Source organism: Pygocentrus nattereri, chromosome 14 (genome assembly GCF_015220715.1).
Source record: "Pygocentrus nattereri isolate fPygNat1 chromosome 14, fPygNat1.pri, whole genome shotgun sequence".
NCBI lineage: Eukaryota > Metazoa > Chordata > Actinopteri > Characiformes > Serrasalmidae > Pygocentrus > Pygocentrus nattereri.
The window spans coordinates 30,494,197-30,520,992 of NC_051224.1; the positions used below are offsets into that span (position 1 = coordinate 30,494,197).

Here is a 26,796-nt window from a genome sequence, read left to right on the forward strand (position 1 = left end):
TAGAGGAGATCAAAAAGGGAGCTGTTTTGGATTTTGCTTCAGGCAGACAGGTAGGTGTAATGAGTCGTAAACCCCATGCAGTGCACTTTTGTGGAACATAAGGCTGTTTTGGATTAAGCCTCACAATTCTAGCTTGTCAGACAAAACTCTTAAAGGGTATGCTTGTGTCCACCCAGTAGTGGCCTAATGTTCAGCCTTGAAAGTGCACTTGAATTGTCCAACATGAGCAGGTCAGGCAGGACTCTTAATGAGTCTGAGCTCGTTCAGCTTCACTTTCAATTCTCTAAGTACTTCTGTGCTGACACCGAAACCCGTGTGTGTGTGTGTGTGCGCGTGTGTGCGCGTGTGTTTGGCTTGTGTCTCACCTGGCAGGGTGATTCTCTTGAGGAAGAAATCCAGCCCTATCGTCTGTTTGTACTGTTTCCCAAAAGCCTCCTGTGCAAAACGGGTGGCGAGTGACGTCTGAGAGAGAAAAAAAGGGGAGATCAGGGATGAAGTGAAGAATGAGAGAGAAAGAAATTAATTAAATCAAAATAAAAGCTCAAAACAGCATTTGTTTATGTTCACCATTAGGCCAGACTACTTATAACTATTTATTACATATACAAGTGTAGCAACACAGCCTTCATTTATTTTTAAATTCTTAAAACTGTATTAGATTCATATTGTAAAGATAATCAGTAAAAAACATTCAACGTTCATGTCGAAAATATTTTATTTGTAAGCAACCCTAAAAAGTCCCAAAATTTCAACCACAGAAAAAATATGGTTGGAAATGGTCAAAAATAACACTTTCGTGAGTGGAAAAAAAATAATAAATGAAGCATTTGACCAAAAAAGAGAAAAGAGCAAAAAGATTAGCCATACAACAAAGTATCAAAATCAGAGTTTTTGCCTTTGCATCCTGCACTGGTCATCGCAGATGCATTCAAACAATAAAGCGGCAGCAGATAAACAATGAAAAACGTCAGCCTGATGGAACTATTTCACAGTTTCGAATGCATCTGCTAAATAGGCAGTGGGGATATAACACCCACTGAGTCCTCCATTTAAGAGCAATCCATGTGAAACGTAGAATACAGCAAAACAACAAAACCTAAAAAATTATATACCCAATATGTTGCCACATATTTTTGAAATAACAAAAAAAATTCACAACGCCAAAATCAAAATGCAGAGAACAAGTCGAAAATACTGTGATACACTGCCATAAATGACCAACCATTCCCTGTTTGCCCATATTTTTTTGTTTTCTTTATAAAATGCAATTTATTTATATAATGTTGTTATTATTATTATTATTAATATTATTTTATATATATATACTGTTTTTAATTTATTTATATAAAGTTTATTTTTGCAAACTGTCTTTTATTTATTGTCAGCATTTTACGGTATAAAGTCCAGAATTTTGGATTTTGGCCAAGGATGTTCTCTTTTGCATCACCAAAAAAAAAACCACATAAATAAATAAACATAAATAGGGTAGTCAACTATACAGACTATAAATATTGCCAAGGACGAACTCTTGTTCAGTATTTTCATGAGGTAGAAGAGCTAGATGTTCCTAAGCCTCATTTTGTGTACTGCTCACAAAAACACAGAATGATGCCGTAAGCAAACAGATCCTCGTCATCCCTGCACTCTCCAATAAAAACACGTTTTAAAATAAACACTGCTGTTAATGTTAATGTTGGAGGGACCTGGTAGCTTTGAGCACTTTGGTTCTTCTGCCAGTGAGCTAAATATAAAAACCAAAGCAAGACCCTCTGAGCAAGATCTGTGCATGTGTGCATGTGTATGTGTGCTTGTGCATGTGTGCGTGTAATAGTCATTTATTACACTGATTAGTGTGGGAGGATGGGGGGGCACAAGTATGACATCACTTGTGACTGACAGCAGCTTAATGTAGAGCATCACAGCCATTTAGGAGTACAGCTTTAAGCGAGTGTACACACTCCACACACCACATAACATACCACTCACCCCCGACCCCCTTACCCCATCCCAACCCCTTCACCCACGCACACCCACATCCACACCCACACACACACACACACATCCCCTACAGATACAGAGTGTAAGCTGTGTGTGTTCTCTGTATGAGGGGAATAAGGGTGCGTGGGAAAGGCAGAGAATGCTGCGTATGTGCCAACTTCCATTCAGGCTGATGAATGAGAGGGAGAGAAGTGAAGGGCAGAGCATCTAATAGAAAACTCAAAAACACTGCTTAGAGAGACTCCAAATGCCTCTTCTTAACATTAAGGCACCTTCAGAGAAGATTAATACACATACAAACTTCACTCCTCCACATCTACATGCAAAGACAGATGAACACAAACACAAACACACACACACACACACACACACAAGCAATGTCCAATCAGAATCAGCCAAGTTCAGCAGAGGATCGGAAATCAGCTTTTTTTTTTTTTGCAATTTTATGATATAAATAATGTGTGGAAAGTAAGTGTACTCATGATGTATTTGAATCTGCTACACCTACCACAAAATGTCATAGCATGATGATGGTCTTAAACAGTCAGTTGCCTCTTACTAGCAAAATATTTTTAAGTTATGAAAATTTAGCTATTAAAATGCTATTAAAGAAGAAAAAATGTTATTTATAGTGCAACATCGGCTAAAAGAAATCACTATAAATGTGCTAGTGTCCTTCATGAGCTCTTTTAGCCCATGTACAATGTGAGCTTTGTGATTAAAAAAGCTAACAAAAACAGCCAAAATGAGAATTGAAGTCATATGCAGTAATAAAAATTCATAAGTGCATCCTCTCTCTCACACACACAGAAAAACAGACCAATCCTACATATACACTGGTCCAAATCTACAACAATCCAGTGAAACGCAATTTTCAGTGTTGCCAAGGGTGTGAAAAACATTATGGAAGACAGTGCGGTGTCATGCAGCTGTATCCTTGACAGATGAGGACCAGAAACAAGGAAAAAATATTTCTCTGTTATAAATGCTACATTGGCAAATATTACACTGTCAAAGCAACACTGGGACATTATCTGCCGAAGAGAAAATAACTAGTAGAAGATGTGAAGATGTTACTAGCTCTCTAACAGTGGCTAAAACACATTGCACTAAGAAAAATAAATAAGCATATTTTAAAATGTACATCTCTGCGTGCTACCAAATATATCTTTGTGCTACCCACTTTTTCTGAGTGCCACCATAATTACTCAGAATGCACATCTAACAAACACAGGACTTTGTACTATGACAGTTGTTGCACCTATCTCTCATTCACTTACATAGGACCAAACCGATGGGAGTAGAGCTATTCTTAGGTTAATCCCTGACCCTAGTCTGAAACCAGTGCTGTGTCCGAAATGGTCCTCTTATCACTCTATGGGTATCTCATACCTGATAAAGAACTCTGGGTGTACACCTGCTTATTGTGCTTATTGTGATGTACTGTGGGACTGTTTGAGCATTCTGAACACTAGTGGACAGAGCACAGTTTCAGAGACAGCTCAGGTCATCAAAACAGATTGAAGAGTCAGTTAGTTTCAGTATTCCATTCACAGAAACAATGGAATTTTACTTCAGCAAAACCTCTCTACTATATTCTACAGCATTTTTCTTTAGCTTAGAGAAACATCTGAGGCATTTCACATAACATCCTTAATTAGTTGCCTTGTGTAATGGAACACGTTGCTTTAATGTTCATACTTAAAAGAAAAACTTAAAATATTCTGCATAGTATGTGACAAAACATATGCAGTGCTGATGTAAGTGGACAGCCAATCACACTTTGTTATATGAGCACTGGACAAAAACACTGACGATCGCACATTTACACTGGCTCTGTCTCTCTTACCTCCCCTCTCTCTCCTTTTTTCCTTACAGATCTAATCCAGATGTGTGAAGTCCTGAAGGGCCTTGCTTGCTTGAGTTTAGTGTTTAACCTGCTTTAACAAACTCAAGGCAACTCATAAAGCGCTAAGTTACTATGTAATTGAATCAGGTGTGCTAAATGAGGGAAAATAGTAAAACAGTGCAGCGTACCACACAACTGGACTCAGCAGCCCTGGTCTCTGTAGGGCAGTGTGCACACCCTCCATAGTCGGGATGCATAAATACCACTTTTTCTTTTCCAATACCGAAATCTGACCCTAAAGTATCTGCTTATTCCAAGTATCAATATCAATCATAAGTGTGTCCAACCTAACTAATAAATGTCAATAAATCCTGATGTTTATACCATTACACTGTTTATTTATTTATTGGGATATATTAATGCTTTATGTGACATGAAACAACAAACAAAACATACTATGCTTAAACAAATGGCATTTACTGGCTGGGCAACTTCCCATTTACATGGTTTCAGAGCTATGAAAATTTACAGTGCTCTTTGGCATGTTTTTATTTAAAAGCTTAATCAAATCTGATGTACTGAAATCCTTGCTGGTGGTGCAACCTATTGAAATTCTGATGTTACAGAGCATAATAATCCCAGACTGCAGACATGTTGCTTGCTTCAGTTAAGCTACATCAACCTTAAACCTCATTAAAAGTTAAATCACAAACCTTTTCATAGAATAACTTTGGAAATACAGCCCCCAATTGTGCCTGTATTACACATTGATGTTTCTGTTACTCTCATGTACTTATTGTGATGAGTCTGATCTTCTGCATTATAGCTATATGCTGAACATGGTTTACTAAAATATTTCCTACTTTGGTTTACTCCTTTAATACTAAATGTAATCCTTACTATTGTTATTGCCATGTCTATTATTTCTTAAACCCCACAGGACAAATGTGACAAGTCATTTGCTGTACCATGTAATGCTGTACAATAGGTATTATATTAAAATTACACTATTAATTATACATTAAGAAAAGGAATAGGACTAAAAAAATCTGCTAAAGCGGACACATAGCCTCAACCACTTTCCTTGTGAAAGAAGGGAAAATACACCACACACACACAAGCTTGTTCTTGAATGGATCAAGCTCTCAGTCATGGGCCAACTCAAACTGGTTGCACAGCAAATTACTCTGAACACTCACCAGAGTAACTCTGACTGCCTCACCCTCTGTCCAGCTTTCTCTCCTTCCCTCTCTCAGTAGTAACAATGTTGTCAGTCACTGGGCCTCTCAGACTCCTTTTAAGAATTGCTCATTTTTATTCCCCTCTTAGATTATTTTCTTCACAACTAAAAGGAGTAGAATTCAAAGCTGCTCAATCACAGCAAGCTTCACATCTTCCTGGAGACAGATTCAAACAGAGCCTGTTAATTCAAGAAAGAGGAGAAAACAACGATAACCTCAACTTTCTGAACAATCAGACATTCTCAATGACAAAACAAGTACACTTAAATATTTAGAGAATCCACACACACAGAAGTCCATGTCCATGTCCATCACCAGTGCAGGAGCAGTGGGCAAAAGATAGAGGAGAAGTGGAGTCCAGGACACTTAGCTTATTCTTGCAGGCTCCGGCATACAAGCCAGGACACACACTGACTTTATAAGGCCCTACATGAGTACCTGTGGATCTTTATGACTATGTATGATTATGTGTGTGCTTGGCTCCAGATGGAAATCAGCACCAACACTAGGGCCGTAGAGTCATACTGAGAAAGTCTGCACACAGACAATTATAATTATACACACACACACACACACACACACACATACTAATGTGGTAGGTTTTATGGGTTTAGGGGTTTATAGCGTTTTTTGGGATGGCTGTTCATTTGTGGTGCTTTGAGGCAGTCAGAGAATAAGTCGAGCTCTACTGAAGCAGCACACACATTGGAACAGATAATTACACATACAGAACTCATTTGCATTGCCTTGAAACACCACAAATGAATAACCATCTAAAAAAACACTACAAAACTCCATAGACAAAGTCCCCCACATCAGTCAGTCTTCATGTGTGTACTTTTGCATGTGCTGGTGTACACGTGCCAGCCTAGAGGTTTGGCAATACAACATGTTTAAAGAGAGGAGTTATAGTACAGTAACACTATTCGCCAGTTTGCATCATTTTAACCGGGCAACTGCACAAAAGCATTACATTTAACAGCTGGTTTGCAAAACAGCATGTTACATCCTGTCTAGCCTCCACCTTTTCGCTTTCTTTTTCCTTTATTTGATCAAAGTGCTGTACAAACAAATGAAGAAAACACTCATTTTCAAACAAGAACCACCACTCTATTCAGGTCCAATGGCTCTAGATTAGCATTGCAACAGACAGCATGTAAGACACAAAATGGCGAAGATTCTGATAACTTTAAAATTTGCAGTGAGGATACAACACTCTAAATTATGACAACAACAGGCTTTTAGTTTAACTATATATCTACCAACCTCTCATAAGTAGTTTTTGCAGCCATGGAGAAGTTCTGTCTCACATTTTAGAATGAGAAATAAAATACTGAACTGTACTGAACTGCTGAATATTCACTAAAGTACTACTGTAGCAGAGTGTACTGAAGTGTACTCAGGTACTATGATTGGTATATTCTTCTTAAAGATGAGAGGTAAATACTGGGATAAGAACCACCTGAACAGTAGATATGATCGACAGCAAAAGTCTCACTGTGGCCAAAGTTTAATTTAAGTGTAACCCTGTTTACAATATGCATATATTTTCAAAATACATCACAAAGTGCAGCACTGGACATGCTAACAGAGTGAGAATCCGTGCAAGCAGCAGGCAGCTTGTTGCACACACTGTGGATTAAGCTTCAGGCAGCATTAATAGGTTTATACAGGGAGATTGTAGAGAAAAGACTCAAGCCAGATCTAAATGCAGACTTATCTTTGTGAGCCATGTTAAAAATAGCTCTATTTCTATAATATATTCATAAATGATTGTAACTCATACTGAAATTTTTGAAAGGAGTCTGGCAAACGTCTAGTTACAAATATGTTTATTGGTGCCTGTGGATCACTAATAAACACAGTCAGATACAGGCCAGGTCTGCAAACATCCAGAAAAAGGCATCTCAACTGTGTCATAGATAGGGAAAGATGTATGTTTTATGCCTCACTGAGGTTGATACATAAAGAAATAGCAAGTGCAAGCAAAGACCAGACTAACAAATGCAAATGATATTAATCACATTACCATTAGGCCTAATGAGCTTGAGGCACAAAGTTAGACCATTTGTTTTTTGCTGAGTAATTTTAAAAAGCACTTGAGCAAGATAAATGATCTTTTATACAAGTAATCTATACATATTGGCGATAAATAAAAATATAAACCGTTTCCAGCATCTACACAATTCACCCAAAAGTTGCAGGAGTGCAAATTTTACAATACCCCACACATGAGGTTAACTGCATTGGACTGAGTGGCTAGATGTAACGGTCATTAAAAAGTCTGGTAAATCAATGCATTTGTTTGTTGTTTGAGCTAGAATAGCTTTCCAACCTAAATGCATTTAAAGAATTATGATGAAAAGAGAAAAGACGCTTAAATGGGGTGTGTGGGGTATAACTCCTATTATTTATTTTATTGTTATCTGTAATGTGTAAAATTTGTAAAATTAACCCCACTGCGAGGAGGCTGTACTAGCCTAGCTAGTGACTTGTTTACATGCTCCAAAACACTGCTATATAACAACACACAAAGTACATACAACTAATTAAAAATAAGCATTTATTATTAAAAATGTACTTCTGTGGTACAAAAATAGTCTTTGGTGTGAATCTCAGGAAATATCTCTCCAATTGTTGTTTATTAAGATGACGTTGGTAAACTCCACTAGACATAACTAAAAGCATGTTCTACTTGAACCTATTTAGAAAATTTCCAGATTACATTTTAGTATGTGCCGTGATCTCCCTTCCTGCTGTCTGATAAATGGTCAAAGCACTAACATCATTACAAGACCAACAACTATCGAGAGCCCGAGTTTCATGTAAAATGTTCTGTTGTAGAGTAACTTTCAGACTCAAATTTATTTACAGTGGTGGTGAGAGGAGCCAAGGGCCATGATGTACACAAATATAGCCTTTCTATGTATTATCCAAAACCACTAGCAAACTTACACATGTAAAACCGTGGAAAATCTGGACTATTTTACCTTACAATGCCCTGCATATACCACTCTAGCATGAATGGATTAAAATAAATGGACCAACAAAATGATTTAACAACAGTACAATGGCTCATGCACCAGGCAGCGTATTCATAGGCATTTCAAGAAATGCTTTTTTTTGTGAGGGAGCTTTTAGAGTCATTAAACTCTTCTGCGGCCTGGTTCCTTTCACCACCACTGTGAGCGATTCTGACTAAGTAAGTTTCTCTTGAACAGAGCATTTCACATGACATCACATCAAACCACTCTGAATGACTTTACATCTTAACTATTTAATTTTGAACAAATTTTGAAAGGTTGGTGGAATTCCCCTTTAAGCTCTGCAGGATTACTCGTTATTCATTAAAGCACAATTTGTGCAACTATAACACCTACTTTTGTGACAATTTTCAACTTTTAATATTTTGACCTAACCTCAATGTCTCAAAAGAGCACAAACATAAGCTTTATCTTATGTACATGTCACTGACACACTGGCTGCCCTTCCAATCCCTGCATCATCCCATCAGATAAACTCTAGGAGCTTGTTAGCTACTTAGCTTTTGGACCTACTAAAGCAACTGGTCTGCTGTGGTCTGTAACGTCACTTTACGAGATTTAATAGTGCTCTTATATGTGCTCGTGGGTCAACTACGTGCATGTTTTAATAGATAACTGACCGAAGAGTATGGTGCAGCATTAGCATTAGCAGTTAGCATCCTCCTCTTCTCAGGCTGTAAATCCCCCTCACTCACCTTTCCCGAGGCTCCGTCTCCGATTAACACCATCTTTAGCTGCCTGTCCTGACTGTCTTCTTCAGAATCTGACATGTCGTTGACTTATACAGCGAGCACAAACCTAACAACACAAGTGAACAAAACTAAGCACAATGTATTTCAATGATCAGTGAAAAATCTGTGGTAGCAGCGCTAAGCAACCAGCCGCCATCTTCACCCAACAGATAGCTACTCAACACAGGCGCGAACCATTTCATTAGCTGACAGTTTGGGGACAAATCCTGGTGAAGTCAGTTTCGGAAACGTACGGTCTAGTAGTTTATCCGAGAACAAAGCCCGTGCGTGAATGCGTGTCCAAACACAGAGAGAGGGAATCATGGTTTTAGTACGTTAGAGGTCCCTGCATTTGCTACATGGACTAGTCCACCATGACGCTTCCTTGTTGCTAAGGGTAACCGAGCGCAGGCGTGTGTGTGTGTGTGTGTGTGTGTGTGCTCATGATGTGCGGCGTTAGCGTTTTCAACCAGCTTGAAGAGGAGCTCCAGCATTTTTTCTAAAAATCTGCATAATTCAATGCTTGAGATGTAAACAAAGTTATTTACAGGGGTGTGATGTAAAATGCTTCGTACTAGAAAAGCTTACCGAGCCAGAATTGTTCACAGTGGTAGTGAAGGGAACAAGACGTCTTTCATTCCTCTGAAAGCTCCGTGACGGAAAGTTATAGCATGAAATTGTTAGATAAAATGAAGCCTGATGTCTGACACATTGTTTTATGAATACAACACCATTCTTCTTTCAAATTCCTAAAAAAATGACTTTTACTGTCAGTGTTAAAGGACAATGCCACCGTTTTTTTTCCTTCAAAATATCAGCATAATTTAGTCGTTAAGATATAAACAAAACCATTCAGAGTTGTTTGGTGTGAAATGGTGCATTGTAGATAAAACCAGGGGTTGTGATGTCTACAACGCAACAAAATAACAATTTACTGAATATCCAAAGCGTCCATTGAACCTATACATGTGAGAGGTTTTGATAGCCTTTATAAAGCCTATAAAAACTTCACAAAACTATAACAGAACAGTGTTTCAGGCATCAGGCAGAGTGTTCGCACTATATCGAACACCTAGTTAGCTTTCTACGAAGTGATAGAACCTTTAAACGCTTCAGACGTCTGGTTCCTATCACCACAGCAGTGAACAATTCTGACAAACGTTTCTCTAAAATTAATACACGTTATACACCAAACCACCCCGAAGAGTTTGTTAATGTTTAACTTAGCAGGCATTTTTTAAAACAATTTGCAGATTTCTTTTCACACTCTAACCAAGTGTAGAAAAAGTAACGTTACTGAAAATCCCTACTAACTCCAGTAGTTACTACTGGAATAATTACTGTAGCTAGCTAGATAGTTAGTAAAATAATAGAGTCATGCACACAATAGCCATTTAGCTAGTTAAGTTAACCTAGTTGAGCCAGCTAGCTATGGTAATTTAGCTAATTAGTAAGCAATAGCTAACTAAATTGGGAGCAAATGATTTAGCTAACTAACCTAGCTAACGTTAGCCTACCTCAGGTTACAAGTTGTGAGATACAGAGTGATGTTTGTACTCTTAACTGCTATGAAAAATGTTCACTAAATTGAAAACTGTATTAGAAAGAGTGAACGTAGAAATGTTGTTCATTAATTACCACAAAAAAATACTGCTACAGGCAAAATGTACTCAGGTAGCCTACTGTAAAGAGAGCAGTAGCTAGTCATATTTACTCAGGTGGAACTTAAACCCCTCATGATGAACCACGCTAAGTTAGCTAGCCAGCTAACTAGCTAACGTTAACGTTTCTAAGGCAAGCAAGATAAGGGAAAGCACACACTGGAATAAGATAATTATGATTGGGATATAATCTGTAAACATGTCTCGGGTTAATAAACGTGAAAAAACAACAACAAAACAAGAAAATCATCCGCTTAATTTACCAGTTCATTTTAGCCGCAGGCCAAACGACCGTTGGATTGGCTTCTAGCTGAGCCGTTGAAATTTAAATTTGAAATGAGGCGCGGGTTACGCGCGCGGGCTGCAACTAAGTGCCTGCAAATTTGATAGGACAAGAGAGGCGATCACTGTTGGAAGTCTATAACCTACATAGAGCAATTTAAACTAGGCTGCTTAGAACCATGATTTCCATATAGAAACATATCATTTTTAAATAGAGGCTATGGCAACAAAAAGGGTTGTTCTACTGTTGCGAGACTGACACCGTAACAACAACAGAACCCTTATACATAGAACCATACACAACACATTTTCCAAGGAACCACTGAAGCCTGAAATTGGTCTTAGTAAAGAACCCTTGAAGAAGTATCCTTTTTAAATATGTATAAAGAATACTGTAGATGTATTATCTTGCAATGAAATCTAATGAGTATATCAACAATAAAATGAAAAAAAAATATTTCATGCACAAGAATAAAGTAATGTATTTTAAATATGGAATATTCATTAAGAATATCATTGACAGACAATTGGGAAACCGAGGCCCAATCCTATTACTGAGACCCAATCCTATTTCTTCTTTTTACCCCTATCCCTTGTTTTGAGGTTCATCCTAACCCTTTGAAACTGAGCCTGCCCTATAAATTGACCTAGACCCTCAAACTAAACAAAAAAACAAAAGCATTTATTCATTAGGGGCAGTCATGGGCTGGAGGTTAGGGAACTGGCCCTGTGACCGGAAGGTTGCCGCTTCGATCCCCAGCACCGACAGTCCATGACTGAGGTATCCTTGAGCAAGACACCTAACCCCCAATTGCTCCCTGGGCACCTTGGATAGGGCTGCCCACTGCTCTGGGCAAATGTGCTCACTGACCCCTAGTGTGTGTGTATTCACTAGTGTGTATGTGGTGTTTCACTTCATGGATGGGTTAAATGCGGAGGTGGAATTTCCCCGTTTGTGGGATTAAAAAACATATCACTTACTTAACAGGCTGCTAGCGGTGTTCTGTATCCGACCCTGCCAGTGATAGCAGAGAAAGGCAACCTCACTGCTGGGCTTTAGTTACATTTAGGGAATCGTATGCTGTCAAAGAGGGACAAGTATTTATTATCGCCCACCCTTAACTCTTTGGTGACACGAAGCTAAAGTCCAAGTTCTTGTTTGAATTTTCCCGTTCCACCTTAAATGGTGCAGTATATACATGCTAGCACTTTAGGCATCAGAACTGCTGAACTATTTAAGGTGGAATGGGAAACTTAGCTAGCTAGCTACTGAGACATTAGCATGCTATTAGCGATGTTTATGCTTGTTATGAAGAAAAGGACCATAATACATTGAAACGACATTAAACTAAGATAGTACAGAGGTTATCGTCATTTTTTTAACAGAGAAAATTCTAACGTTTGTGGGTTTCTTTGGTCTCTTGTGCTCCATTTTGCTGGTTTTTCTTTTTTTTCTCATAGCACTCTGTTTGGAGTCTCTGAAAAACCTCTATTTGTAGGGTCATGTAGCCCTAACACTTCGCCCTACCCCTCTATCTCAACAAAAATCAGGACACCCTACCCCTAGACGTGAACAGGGCTGAGGGCTAAGTGGTAGGGGCGAGGGGTAGAATGGGATTGGGCCTGTATGTGTAACATGCATGATTTTTAGTGCATTTGTCAATAAATGATTACAGTTTGCAAATGTGATTACAAATCACAATGTTACAGGTAGGGCAGGTTAGTGCTTATTTCCTGGTTCTCTAAAAACCTCTGTATAATTCAGTCCTTGAGATGTAGAGTCATTTAGAGTGCTTTGACGTGAAATGGTTCATTTGTAGAGACACTTTTTCTTTACACTGTTGGCACTAGGAACTAGGGGTCGCCACATGTCAGCTGTCAAATACAGCCATTTTATTTACCAACCACTATTTTGATCCAAACCACTATGTTTATGTTTTACATTGTAAGGTTTATGAGGGTACAAATCTACTTTATATAAAAGTTTTGTTCTTCTTTATAGAACCATGAACACTCAAAGAGTTCTATTTTTACAAGCTTCACATTGCTACAGTATAAGAAACCTTTTGGGTGTTATATAGACGCATTAAACTCTTCAGACGCCTGGCTCCTATCACCACCACTGTGAACAACTCTGACTCGTAGGTTTCTCCAGAAAAGAGCATTTCACACCAAACCACTCTGAATGACTTTATTTAAATGCCAGCCATTTAAGTATGCAGAAATTTTGGAAAATCGGTGAAGTTCTCCTTTAACCAATGTAAGTAAATTAAACTGAGCCAGTTGTGTTGTTCCTGAAATACTGTGAGTTGTCAGATGTGCTTGGTCAGCGCAACTGAGTAAATCTCAACATCTTTCTCATTGGCTCCTGGCATCATCTATTTGCATATTGTGTCACTTTCCCTCTTTGTGTTGTCTTTCCTCCCACCCTACACTTTGTGTTTATTTCTGTTATATTTTGCGGTAAACCAACTACCCACAATGTTAATGAGTGTTTAAGCAAGTTATCATGCTCTACTGTCAAGCATGACCATAGAACAGCTCAGTAATGAAGTAAAAAAAAAACAATTTAAACCTATTGACTTGTATTTAGTTTCTACAAATATAGTTTAACATTACCTTAAGTTGAATGCTGGAGTAGTAAATTGAGCATCCTATCTATCTAACACAGCTGAGTGGAACCATTTGGCATAAGATTATAAGGAAATCCAGCACTATTTTTTGAGTGTGTTTCAAGCCAATAATTTGTAAGAATATAGCATCGCTGGCTACAACTAAACAAAACAACAGCTATCATCATCATCATCATCATCATTGTCGTTGACAGCTTAATCCAGATAGGGTCCTGGTAAAACAACAGCTATTTTAGCTTTAATTTGCCCTTTAAAAGAGCAAATTCACAAGTCAGCCGTGTTACACAAAGTGTTATGTTTATAAGCTGAACGATAGACTCATATGCAGAAAAATGTTCACATATAAGCACATATAAACAGAACGGTCTGCTTCAGGTGGTAGAACTTTTAAGACAAGTCAAGCTCAGTATGTGGCCATGAGGAATGAGAAGTATAAATCTGCCCAGCGCAAAGTGGGATTTGTGATCAAGAACTAATCATCATCATCAGGTCACTGGTTCAATCCCCAGTGCTGACAGTACATGACTGAGGTGTCCTCGAGCAAAGCACCTAACCCCCAACTGCTCCCTGGGCACTGTAGATAGGGCTGCCCACTGCCCACTGCCCACCGGGTAAGTGTGCTCACTGCCCCCTAGTGTGTGTGTTCTCACTAGTGTGTATGTGGTGTTTCACTTCACAGATGGGTCTAATAATGGGACTAATAAGGGTCTCATCTTGAAAAAAGCCTTTGCTATTACTGCAGCAAAGAGGGACAAACTGCATATTAAAGGGGTATTCCGCCAATTTCTCAAAATTCCCTTATAATTAAGTGGGTAAAATGTGAACAAAGTCAGGTGGTGTGAAATATTCCATTCTAGAGAAGCTTGCAGACTCATAGTTGTTCACTGTGGTGGTACCAGACGTCTAACAGAGTTTATGCCTTTTAAATCTCTCTCACAGAAAGCTATTACATGAAATGGTTATGAGACATTGTTTTACAGAAGTTTTGCTTTTTATTTTGGCCTAACGTGTATTTTTAAAATCCATTCATGGTGGAGGTGTACTTTTAGATCATTAGAAACCAAATAGTCCTCAAAGACGACTTGTTTTTTCAGATTTACAAATTTACCATCAACATGAAATGAAATGAAAAACTCAGATGTACATTTACAGTCTTGGATACTGAATAAAATGGATGCATGTGTGTTTTAGATGTTGTGACCCCTGGTTACCACCACTGTATTCTGAAATGTCTCCAAAAACCACTTCATATCAAACCGCTTTGAAATAAAAAAAGTTTACATAAAAATTTATCAGTGCAGAAATTGTTAAAAATGGTGGAATTGCCCTTTAACAATATCCTTAATTTCTAAAACTGTTGGATAAGCAGGTGCATTCTCAGAAAAAGAAAAGGTGCTAAACTGTCAGTTGGGTGGTCCCCTCAAGGGTCTTCAGGCTCTTTGGTTATAGAGAACATTGTAACATATTCCATTGCAAATGTGTGTATTTTAAGTCGCATTAACTCTTTATATCATGCCTTGGGTTATACAGTGCCCGGGAGGGGGAAAAAGTATTTTTAAGGCATACAGTTGGACACACCTTTGAGGGTATATTGGTTTATACTTTGTTGAACTAAAATGTACCTGCACCTTTTATTCTGAAAGTGTGTCTAAACTTTTGAACACATAAAGTCAACAAATCTGCTAAAGAAACGCATTTAACAACACTGTAGCTTATTATGGTGGACTGACCAGCTAGATTGGCCATAAACATCAGTAAACCCACCGCGCGCTAGTCGGGTCCATCTGACTGGCCTGGAGACGCTTTTCCTCTGCAGGGACCGTTTTGGGCTGTTTTCAGACAGGTTTCTACCGCAGAGCTACTTCTCAGAACATTTCAAACAGAGTGCGCTTTCAGAGTGGAGTGCGGACAACATGGGTCATTTCAGGAGCGTTGGGGACAAGATGGGGCAAGTTGACAGCGTTAGCAACATGTCCTTAGTTTAAACGAGCCCCGAGCGCACCTCCACTCCACGGTCAGCACTCCTGAGAGAGTGTTTGTGTGTGTGTGTGTGTGTGTGTGTGTGTGTGTGTGTGTGTGTGTGTGTGTGTGTGTGTGTGTGTGAGAGAGAGAGAGAGAGAGAGAGAGAGAGCGATGGCAAGATATCATCTTCTCGGTTAGCCTCTTAATATATAATAAGAGTAACAAATCAGCAGCAAACGTCACGCTATTCTAAGCCTTTGATTATCATTTATTCTCAGCATTCCTCTGGGGTGTTAACCACGTCTTTTCATTCACAGCTGTTTTCCCGTCTGGGAGCCCAAACAGGTTTTCCTCTACAGATTTACAGGAGGAAGAGTCAGAGATCTGAATTGTGTTATTAAGGCTCAGTCAGTGTGAGCGAAGGTGAGAAAGGCAGTATGTGTTCATCCTTTAAGAATTACTGCTTTAGTTTTGCCGTTTCATACACGGTGTTGCGTGCAACTGAGTTACTTTCTTAAACACAGGTGATGTCATGTTTGGAAAAACATTATTTTTTATATGTTGGAAAAAAATATATTTTTACAATTTTTAATAATGTTTTAAATATGCATTTAATAACGCAAAATAATGCAAAAACATCTATCTGCCTCAGATATAACTACATCGTAATGTGTTTAAGATCATTTCTTGCATGTCTACATTTGTAAACATGCAACGCCCCATATGGGTGTTTAAAATAATACATCCATCAAATGATGAATAAAAGTCAGCAATTAATACAAAAAAATAATTACGCATTTAAAATGTGAGATGTTACACCAAAATATAGGTTTATGAAATAAAATAAAATAAGAACTCGGGCTAAATAATGATAATTAGCTAATTATATTATATTATATTATATTATATTATATTATATTATATTATATTATATTATATTATATTATATATGTTTGAGATAAAAAAAACCTCAAAGTATAAAAAAGTTAATTGGGTGAGAGTTTGTATATCAATTTCACTTATTCAGTTATAATTATCAGTTCATTAATATAAAATATAATAACATTTGATAAACAGTTTGATGGTCTGCTGCTCTTTAGTTTAAAATCAGTCCGTCTAGTCCACACACAGTCTAATATTTTTCACCCCCGCCCCCCGTCTTTTCACTTCTCTACACACGCACACTACCCAGTTAAAAACAAAAAAGACAATATAAATAATACAACAAAAATGAGTGTATTTTTAAATACAATATTCGCGTAGACAGATGAGAAAATATGATCAAAACCCATAATTGCATCGAACTGAATTCTGCAGGGGAAAAGCCTGGGAGGCAAAGAACGTGGGGACATAGAGCCCTTAATGTTAAAAAAAAACACATATATAAAAACACCGCAGCTAATCTTTATTTAAGGATAATGAAATAATAATAATAATAATAATAATACTGTATTGAGGTTGTTATTATTATTGGGCCTAGCGGCGGTAGTAGTATTACAATTTAGTTCCTCCTGTTCCTTCTTCACAGTCGTTGCTATAATTAAGAGATCATTCAGATAATCCCGTTTAGAGACTAACTGTCATTTAATTCCTAAAGATACTGAAAGTCTAAATATTAAAACGTGCGCCCGGGTTCTGTCTGATAGCTGCTCTTCTGATCTTTCTGCCTCAGACGTTGTTAAGGTGAACGTGCTCGCGAGTAGGAGTACAGAGGCGCGAGCGCTGTTACGCTTGACCGTGTCGCTTAACTTGAACCCTGTCCGTCTTTGACGGGTGTGGGTCAGATGATCTTCTCCGCTCGAGGCAACTTCACAGACACATACCTATGCGCTCGCACACATAAATGAGCACGTGCCCTCACTTTTCAATCAGGATACAAATTAACGCGTGAAGTCAGGGACGAGCATATGAATGAATGAATGAATGAATGAATGAATGAATGAATGAATGAATGAATGAATGAATTGCTCGCACGCGAGGGGGTATTTGCAGCGCAAGGCTGAAGCGCTACTCTGGTCCCATTAAAGGCGAAAGGGGATCTGGGGTGAGATTATGAGCCCCCCTGACTCTCCGCCTCCGATTATTACCCCTACATCACCCCCTCCCCGGCTGAATTATTACCTCCCTGATTAGGCGCTATTAGGCCCGTCAGGCGCGCGCTATTAGCGCGAGGACAGAAATCACCTTTGACGTGTCCAATCACAGCATAAATATACAGGAGAGGCGGAGGGATAAAATAAATAACATAAAAGCCACGCTTTATTACTGAAGCTGTATTGTACAGAGAGAGAGAGAGAGACCGTGTGTGTGTGTGTGTGCGTGTGTGTGTGTGTGTGTGTGTGTGTGTGTAGCTCCATCTGTGAGTCATTTCTACGGAGTGTGTGTGATCTCTCTCCTCTCATTTCAGCTTCCCGGAAAGTTTAACCATCGCGCGCATTTACGCGGAGGAATTTAAAGCTCATTCAGCATCACACACTCTCTCACAAGTCACAGCTTCTCTCTCCCTCTCTCTCTCTCTCTCTCTGTCACTTATATAGTCACACGCACTCAGAGGTGTGTGCTGGGTGGGTGCAGAGTGTGTGTGTCCTACCTGAAGCATTTTTTAATAATGTGAGGTGATGATGGAAACAGCCGTTCTTTCCTCCCAGTGTAATTTAAAGTGTAAGAATCCCGCAATAGAATCAGCTGTAAAATTAAGTTGGCCTCAGGTCGCTCAAACAAGGAGAAATAAATGAAGAAAATCAAGAGAAATAAAGATACCCAAAATAAGTAAGAAAAAAAAATTAAACATAACATTTAAAAACCACACAACTTAACGGCAATACGTCCGTGACCGCAATATTAACTCTAACACTAATCTAAACATTAACATTCATACCACCACTAACACCAACATTAACTCTAGCATTAATAATAGTGGTGGATTTGTTGGCTTTTGATTCATTAGCGACGGTATCAGTTCTTCATTCATTACTGTAGAACCGACCAAAGGCCGAGGCAGGTTTCCAGAAATATCATTTTTAAATGATAACAAACCAGTTGGTTTATCAGTTAAACAAATCTCAGTAAGATAAAACAATTCTGAATCACAATCTAAATGCTAACAATCACAGAGCCGCTCTAAAAACCCGCAGGCAAATGAGAGATCACGCACGCACACACACACACACACACACACACACACACACACACACACACACACACACACACACACACACACATACACACACACACACTAGAATCTTCTCGTCTTCTCAATAAATACACGCGCCTACATTCGACCAGAAAAGGCATGTACATCTCTGTCTATCTTAGTTCAGTGATTAATGGAGTAGATATAAAACCTGAATAACTGTATATCTTTCTACCTCTCACTCATCGCGAGGTTAATGTTTCTTTTCACCAATGCATGTAGTATTATATACTTTATCATATCATTTGTCATCGTTATTATTGATCGTTTTCTCACTCCTTAACCCCGCTGTGGACGTTTTAATATTTTTCCTATGATTTGTTTTTGAAGTAGCGCCCTCCTGTTGTAAACACTCTAAACAGGCAATAAAACGCACTTATTACACCGTAATTACACATATGATATCTTTAATATAGTCAGTAATCCGCTTGAAGGAAACCCCACACAGACTCTGCTCATCTGAACTACTACTGGCGAATCCGAGCTGCTAAAACAGTCTGAATGTGTTTATTTCCGCACCCGTTACGGATCCAGTTTCAGCCTGAAGAGAGACTCAGATCTCTATTACATATATATAAATATCCTACTGCAGCCACGAGGGGGGAACGAGAGATGTGAGTTAAAATGGATTCAAATATTCGTCCTTGATGGTGAACACAGGTGAACCTCCTGCTGAGACGGAGCAGGAGGATCGGCACACACACCATAACACACCCCAACACAACACAACACAACACAACACACCGCGATACTGAGCACAGCTACAACAAACTGAAAACCTCACACCATGACGCACTATTACACATTATAACGTGCCGCAACAATATAAAACGATATTAAACAATAACTCACACGGCATTTTCCATAATTAAATGGTTGAGGCGTAAACGAAGTCATTCCGCTTGGTTTGATGTGAAATGCTCCGCTTTAAAGTAACTTAACGAGTGAGAATATTCACAGTGGCGGTGACAAGAACCAAACGCCCACCTCTAAAAGATACCTCACAGAAAGTCTCTACACGAAAGGGCTATAAATATATAAATACACTGCCTGATGTCTGAGACATTGTTTTAAGATAATAAAGTTTGTGTTGCTGAATAAATGACCTGTGTAGAATAAAAAAACCCTTCGAAGTTCCCCTTTAGACATAAAACTCTTAACACTATTTGCCTCAGAAGGTGCTGCTTAGAATAGCCTACGTGGAGCCTGTTTATCAGATAAAGGTGAGTGAAGAAGAGGAAAACATCCTGATGCGACCTGCTGGATTTCATAGGCACAGTACATATGTAACTAAGTAAACAAGTAAACAAATGAATAATCTGCAGCATTTGAGGTGATGTGTGCGCAGGGTAGTACGACTAAACACGCTCCGGGTTTGAACCCCTCTTAAAATGTCTGAGCATAATCCCAAACGGCCGTAAACACAGCGCACATGACGCGTGTCAAAGAGCGTTACAGGCCAGCAATTTCATCATTAACGAGCCCTGCATATTTAATAACGTCTGAATGTCAAACTTACCAGTCATGTGCTTTTAGCTCGCTGCATTGGATTGCCAGCTGCCATCAGGATTAACCAATCAGGATTGTGCAATACTCCTGTGGAAATTGGTTTTGAAAGCTGTCAGCTGGTAAGACAGCGCAATGCACTGTTTATATAGCGCTTTAACTTAACGCTCAGGTTCATTGCGCTCATTGACTTTCACTGTATTTCAAATAATAATTGATTCATAATATGTTTTTGACAAAAACAGAAAGTAAGACAAATTAGTGTTCTGCCAACTTATTATTAAAGGTTTAATCGACACAAAATTTTAAGATACACTTTAAAAAGCACTCTTACTTGTGTCACATGTTTAACAGTTTCTGTGTCATATTGTCATTTAACACCGTCTAATACAAAATGGGTTATCTTCAAGTGGCTACATAAATATTTCAACACATTTTGTTTTAAAAGTAACTTTAAACGTGTTGGCTCCAAATGATCACACTGATGTCTAGTTGCTCTGATGTCTCGAGGCAGAATGTGCTTTTTTTTAAGACATTTGTTAATTGTTCCATTAGTTTTACTTTTATTCGGCTTGTCATTTTTCTTTTTATGCTCTGGAATGTCGACCACGCAATTAACAACAACAACAGCAATAAAAACACTCTCCTAAAGGTATTTTTATTACACACAGACAGCCTTAAACAATTCACTGACCAATTCTAAATATGACCGCTGCTGCTACTCTTAGGCCGCTCCGCTACACAGCGCGCGCCTACTATTCTGGCATCGACCCAAAACACACGTGCTCACGGGACGCCTTTATCAATTTAGAGCTACAGATCACACAAGCATTTAGAGCCTCTTCTCAACACCCCAGATTAACCCGGTCAAGACGCAGATAAGCGCGTAGGAGAAAACGTATCTACCCGAACAGAAAACACTGACTGACATTTCACCCAAAATAAAAGGCTCTTCATCTCTTTTCCTCTGTTACCAGCTCAGATACTTTCCACTGTAACAGTGACGCTGCTGCAGTGCTGCAGCCTTTAACGCCGCTCGCTGTGTCAGAGAAGATGCACCTCCCGTGTTTCTGCTAAACTCAGCTCAGAAGGGTTTAAGGTTGATCTACAGCTCCAGCGCTGCTGCCCCTCCGGCCAAAGGAGCATTAAATCATATTAACACGTTTTACTGCCCCAAACGCAGCTCACAGAGCTCATAAAGCAGGACGGTGGACCTACAGAGGACCATTCATCACCTTCCCTAATAACATTAGACTCTAACGGCATTATTAGACCATAATATGAGAAAAATCGGCACAACGACACAAACACAGAAGTATACCATTATTATTATTATTATTATTATTATTATTATTATTACTGTTGTTAATTGTGGCAATGCGTTTTCATAAAACAAAAATACAATACTACTACTACAATTAATATTAATAATAATAATAATAATAATAATAATCAACTTATTCAAATATTTAACATATATTTTGTATACGTTTTCTAAAACATTTTCTCGCGAAAAATATAGTTTAGGGAGTTGCGTTTCAGGACTTTTATTTATTCATGTCTTTTATTTTGTTTTTCTTTTTTCTAGCATGTGAGTTCTCTTCTGCAAGGACTAAATAACCCTGTAATCCTAGCCCTAAACTGTATTTCTATTTTAAATACAAACTGAAGTCACGGCCCACTGACGTCACTTTCTACAACAGCCACCACTTGTACAAAACAGGAGGGAGAAACGGTTCAAATTCTGCTTCATATGTTTAATGTCTGCTTTCTTTTTCAATAAACAACAAAAAAAAACATTTTACACTAACAGAGAAACAAGCATGTTTGATAAAAAATAAACTTCGAGGTTTCAGGTTTTAATGCCACCAAACCCTTCAACTCAATGATCCCATCCTGAAATACGATTTAGACTATAAAGGTGTGCAAAGTGCTGGAGTCTTACCGTCACTGTTCACCTACAACAGCTGCTCTCCAAGTGGAGGAAAGAAACGCTTCAAAAAGCCTCTCTGCCCTCTGAACCGAAATCAAAGACATTCCATACATTCAGAGAAAAACAATAATATAATAATACCAAACGCTTTATAATACCGAAGGTGATATCATCAGTCTGTAGAGAGACAGGGGGCTAGTTCAGCTTAAAACAGTTGAAGGCAGGTCTCTGGATACATCGCCCCTTCCCTGGTCCCTTGGAAGTCCGAAAGTGCACCCTATTCACTTGTATGCTCTCGATTTAGTGCACTAGTTTGGAAGTCCATCATTTTGCAGGTTATGTCCATGGAGAAATAATCCAGTGCACGCGCGAAGTCCCACAGCGCACCACAGTAGGTAGCATCCAAACCATGGTTGCACTCCAATTAGCTCCTGACACTTATTCATGTTCTAGAACGGTTGGATCATATAACACTTAACTTGTGTGTTGAATGTGTTCGATCTAGAACTTGCACTTTGGTTTTGTTCCGTCATAGTGTGCACTTGTGTTCTACAGCGCTTATCTCATGCATACTAATTCTTGCTTGCTTAGCGAGTGCATATTTGTGTTTGAGTAGGCTAAGCTCATGTGTGCATGTGTTCCACAATGCTAGCCTGATGCCTAGGCCACTCGCGTTCTAGAAAGTTTGATGTATTCTAGAACACAGTTCGCTCAAGAGTGCTTGTATTTTAAAATGCTTTGCTTCTAGTTGCCATAGCTAATTTGTTCCAAAACGCTAGTACACTAGCAACAAGTCCGCCAGAATTGGATTTGTGCACTTGGAAAATTCTAGCAGGCTACAGTACATGCTCAGTCAGAAATCCCAGAATTCCAGTAACCACTACTCAGATGGCTGAGGATGAAGCTATCTGTGTTTATGTTCACTTGTTTCTATGAGTTTTCTATGCTTGTGTCTCCTGCACAGTTGTTACATTAGCTTTACTCATATTTTGCTTGTTATATTGTTTTTATATTAGCTAGCCACCAAGCGAGCCCCATCCATTGTACTTAAATGTGCAGCGGTATTAGCAGTAGCTAAAGGCTGGTGGACTGGTAGGTTTACCCTGGTTAGCATGCGCTAGTTAGCAAAATACTGTAGCCTACAGAACGCGAGTATATCAATGTGACCATGATGCGTGCTAGGTGTCTCCAGTGGAGAATAGTGAGTAGCTATAATGGCCTACAAACTAACCAGCAAGTGAGCTGCGTTCACTGTAGTTAAGTGAGCAGCGGGTTTAACTGTAGGCTGTGTAGTGGCAGACTAGTAGATAGTCTGTGTCTTGGTTTGTATGCACTACCTACCAGATGTATGTGGCTTACAGAACGCAAGGACATTTTGAACATAGTGCTCTGTCTCTCCAATGGACTATAGTGAGCAGCTATTAGGCCTAAACTAAGCAACAAGTGAGCCCGTTCGACTGTAATTAGCAGTTTTAGCTGTAGGCCGAGTAAGTACTGGGACACTGGTTGGTTTACATTAGTTGGTTAGCATGCACTAGTTAGTGGACGAGCGTAGCCTACAGAACACAAGTATGGCAATGTGAACACAGCGTGTGGGGCGTTTCGCAAATGGAGAACAGTGAGTATCTATAATGGCCTACAAACTAGCTAGCTTGCATCCATTGTAGTTAAGTGCGCAGCAGTTTTAGGTGTAGACTGAGTACTGGTGGACTGGTAAGTTTAGCCTAGCCAGTGTCTTGGCTAGTTCGCGCTAGCTAGTAAATGAATGCAGCGCACGGTAAATACAGCGCACGGTACGTTTCTCAAAGGGAGAAGTGTAAGCAGCTATAATGGCTTGCAAACTAACCATCCTCTAAGCTGCATCCACTGTAGCTAAGTGCTCAGCGGTTCTAACTGTAGGGTACTAGAGTACTAGCGGACTGGTAGGTGGTCCGTGTCTTAGTTAGTGTGCACTACCTACTAGACGAGTGTAGACTACAGAACGCAAGTATGTGAACAGAGCGCGTGGATGCTTCTCCACCGGTTAACTGTGAGTAGGGTGCCATTTCGAACACGGCTTATGGACAACACCGAATGTGCTGTCGTCAGTCCGCAGCGAGACACTGGGCAGTCCTCTCCTTTTGCCAGGTCCATCGGTTTAGTCTCAGCTGCGCTGCAGAATAAATAGGAAGCTGCGTCACTGGTTCCCTGTGGCGCAAGCGGAGAGGCTCCACGCGGGCAGGCAGTATGCATACGGAGGGCAGTAGCACGAGGGCGGCAGCGCGAGCAGTGGAGGCCGCAGCAGCACGTCCCCCGGCGCGTACTGCCTCCGGTCGTCCCGCACCAGCACCTTGACCGCCACCCTCCTCGCACCCGGGGCGGCTCCCGTAACAGAAGCGGACGCGGCGGAGGCGGACGCCAGAAGGTCGGCAGCCATCTGACGCCTTTTGGTCTTGTACCTGCGGTTCTGGAACCAGATCTTCACCTGCGTCTCCGTCAGCTTGAGCGAGGCTGCCAAGTCCGCGCGCTCGGGGCCGGACAGGTAGCGCTGGTGGTTGAAGCGGCGCTCCAGCTCGAACACCTGAGCGTGGGAGAAAGCGGCACGAGAGCGCTTCTTCCGCTGCTTAGGGGGGTCGGAGATGGTCCTCCCCTCACAACAGCCCGGGTCCTCCACGGTGCTGGAGTCTGGGTAGATAAATGAAACACCACGATGAGAAAACAGTTAGAGAACAGAACAGAGTTGGTCAGGGAAATTATGTTTGGCCTCCTCCGTCACAACAAAGTACAGCAGCAACACAGATAAACTGCGTGTACAGTGAGTAAATATTAATAAATCTAAAAATAGTAAGACAACTAAAACACTGCACATATTTTTAAATCCCATTTAGAGCATCAGTACCAAGACTAGGCTGCCTAATAGTCTTACAGAAGGCTTTAAATCGGTGACGTCAGAGGTTTTGTTTTTAAACTGTTAAACAGTTCGAGATTTATTGGTTTGTTTGTTTTTGAATGTATTATTGTTATTATTATTATTACTTCATTTAAATAAATTTTAGCATATGTATACGAATTAAATGAATTACTAATTTTGACTTTTTCATTTATTTTATTTCTTTTTTTAAATCTTATTTCATTTTTAACATTGCATTTTAGTCATTTAAATTATCTGTAGTGTTTTTGACTTTTTTCAGGTGTATTTGTTTTTACTGATTTACCATTGAAATTGTTTTTTATTTTTATTTTTACTTTTTTCTTTTAATTTACATTCTGCATTTTCTGCATTTCAAGGTTTTCATTTTTAATATGTATTTATTTTGGTTAGGTTGATTTTTTTTTTAGGTATAGTTTCTTTCTGCCAACGCACACTCACAAGTTTCACAGTTTGAACATATTATGTGAATGACTACGACATCTACAACATCATTTACAGTATCTATATCACCTACAATGTCTGCAGTATCATTTACAGTATCTGCAGTATCTTCAGCAGCTCTGACAGTTTCTCCGTCAACCAACTACAACATAAATATTTAGCAACTCTTTCTCTTTTCTTTCAATATCAGATTCCCTACTATAGTCCAATGGCCACTTAGATAAACATCTCAATGAAATGTTTGGCCTTAAATGTGCCCTTTACTTTGAAAGAGCTGCGTAAAATCTCTTCAGGGAAATGTTTGAGTGAGAAGAGAGGATTAATTGTAAATTGTAAACAGTTTTAGGGCTAAATTTACAGCTTGCAGTGTGTATTTTAAGCATTCAGTTTGAGATGAATACTTCAGCTGTTCTATTCAGGCTCTCCTGGCTCGTCACCGCTTCACTGTTTCAGTGGAAAAGATTTAAAGCAGATCACTTTATCACTTTATTAAAACCACTCGTCACTCTCTCTCACACACTCTCGCGTGCTCCCCACACACTCTCTTCCACCTACACACACACTTTCTAACTCTCACCGCACACGCTGTTGGAAAGCTCGCAGTCGCTCAGCGCTCTCGCGCTCTCCGCGGTTTCCTCTTCATCCTCCTCCTCCTCCTCTTCCTCCAGCGCGGCTCTGTCTCTCTCCTTCGCTCTCGGGGAGACACTTTTCTCCCCTATTCCTCTTCTACCACCGCCTCCGCCTCCGTCCTCGTTGTCCTCGCTCAGCCCGGAGTCGGTCTCATACCCCTCCCGCTCTTCTCGCGCCACGCAGGCGCTACGCTGCCGTTCTCCGTCCTCCCAGCACGCGCTCTCTGCGAACAAACCCTTCAGCTGGCGGCTCTCCTCCTTTCTGTCCAGAATGGCCTGGATGGAGAACCGCACCGCCATGGCAAGTTTAGACGAAAAAAGGAACCGAAAACAAGACCAGCTTCTCTCAGACCAGCAGCAGTAATCCGCCTCGGACTCTCATGTCGTCCCGCGTGCCTTCTGGCGGTGGTTTGGGGGGAGGGTGGGTCGATTTGGGGGGTAAAATCCAGACGCGGTGCAACTTCAGAGTGAGAGAAAGCGCTTTTACCGTCCCACTCTTCACCTGAAGGGGAGGGGGGGGCACTGACCCCCCTTTCAGCAACAACTCCACCCCCTACTTAATCCTTTCCTGCTATTGGACAAACATGAAGAGACCTCCGCTTGCGACTGGCAAAAGCTCAGTTTCTTCTTATCCCACCCGTTCTCTGACAAGCCACGCCCCTCGCGCGCCAGGATTGGCCAGCCGTTTTAGATCCCGTTGAGCTTCGCTTTTTAGAACCTTGCCCTTCCCGCGCAGGGATTGGCCAACAGATTCGCGGTCACAGACTGCTCTGGGAGGCGAG

General features: G+C 40.0%; 2 protein-coding genes across 3 annotated transcripts in view; both read right to left on the reverse strand.

Annotated features, from left to right (window-relative positions):
* rab28 (RAB28, member RAS oncogene family) overlaps positions 1-9,032 on the reverse strand; it is a 41,431-nt gene extending 32,399 nt beyond the window's left edge. For both annotated transcript variants that reach the window (XM_017705394.2, XM_017705395.2), the window contains exons 1-2: positions 8,828-9,032; positions 366-462 (exon numbers count right to left, since the gene is read on the reverse strand). In XM_017705394.2, the coding sequence (XP_017560883.1) occupies positions 366-462; positions 8,828-8,902 (172 nt within the window). In that variant the 5' untranslated portion in view covers positions 8,903-9,032. The remainder of the gene's footprint in view (positions 1-365; positions 463-8,827) is intronic.
* Positions 9,033-21,945: 12,913 nt separating this feature from the next.
* On the reverse strand, positions 21,946-26,319 carry nkx3-2 (NK3 homeobox 2). The gene is made up of 2 exons (XM_037544961.1): positions 25,963-26,319; positions 21,946-24,697 (listed from the first exon to the last, which is right to left on the reverse strand). The coding sequence occupies exons 1-2, from the start codon at positions 26,312-26,314 to the stop codon at positions 24,210-24,212; spliced, it is 840 nt and encodes a 279-aa protein (XP_037400858.1). The 5' UTR covers positions 26,315-26,319; the 3' UTR covers positions 21,946-24,209.
* Between the last annotated feature and the right edge of the window lie 477 nt (positions 26,320-26,796).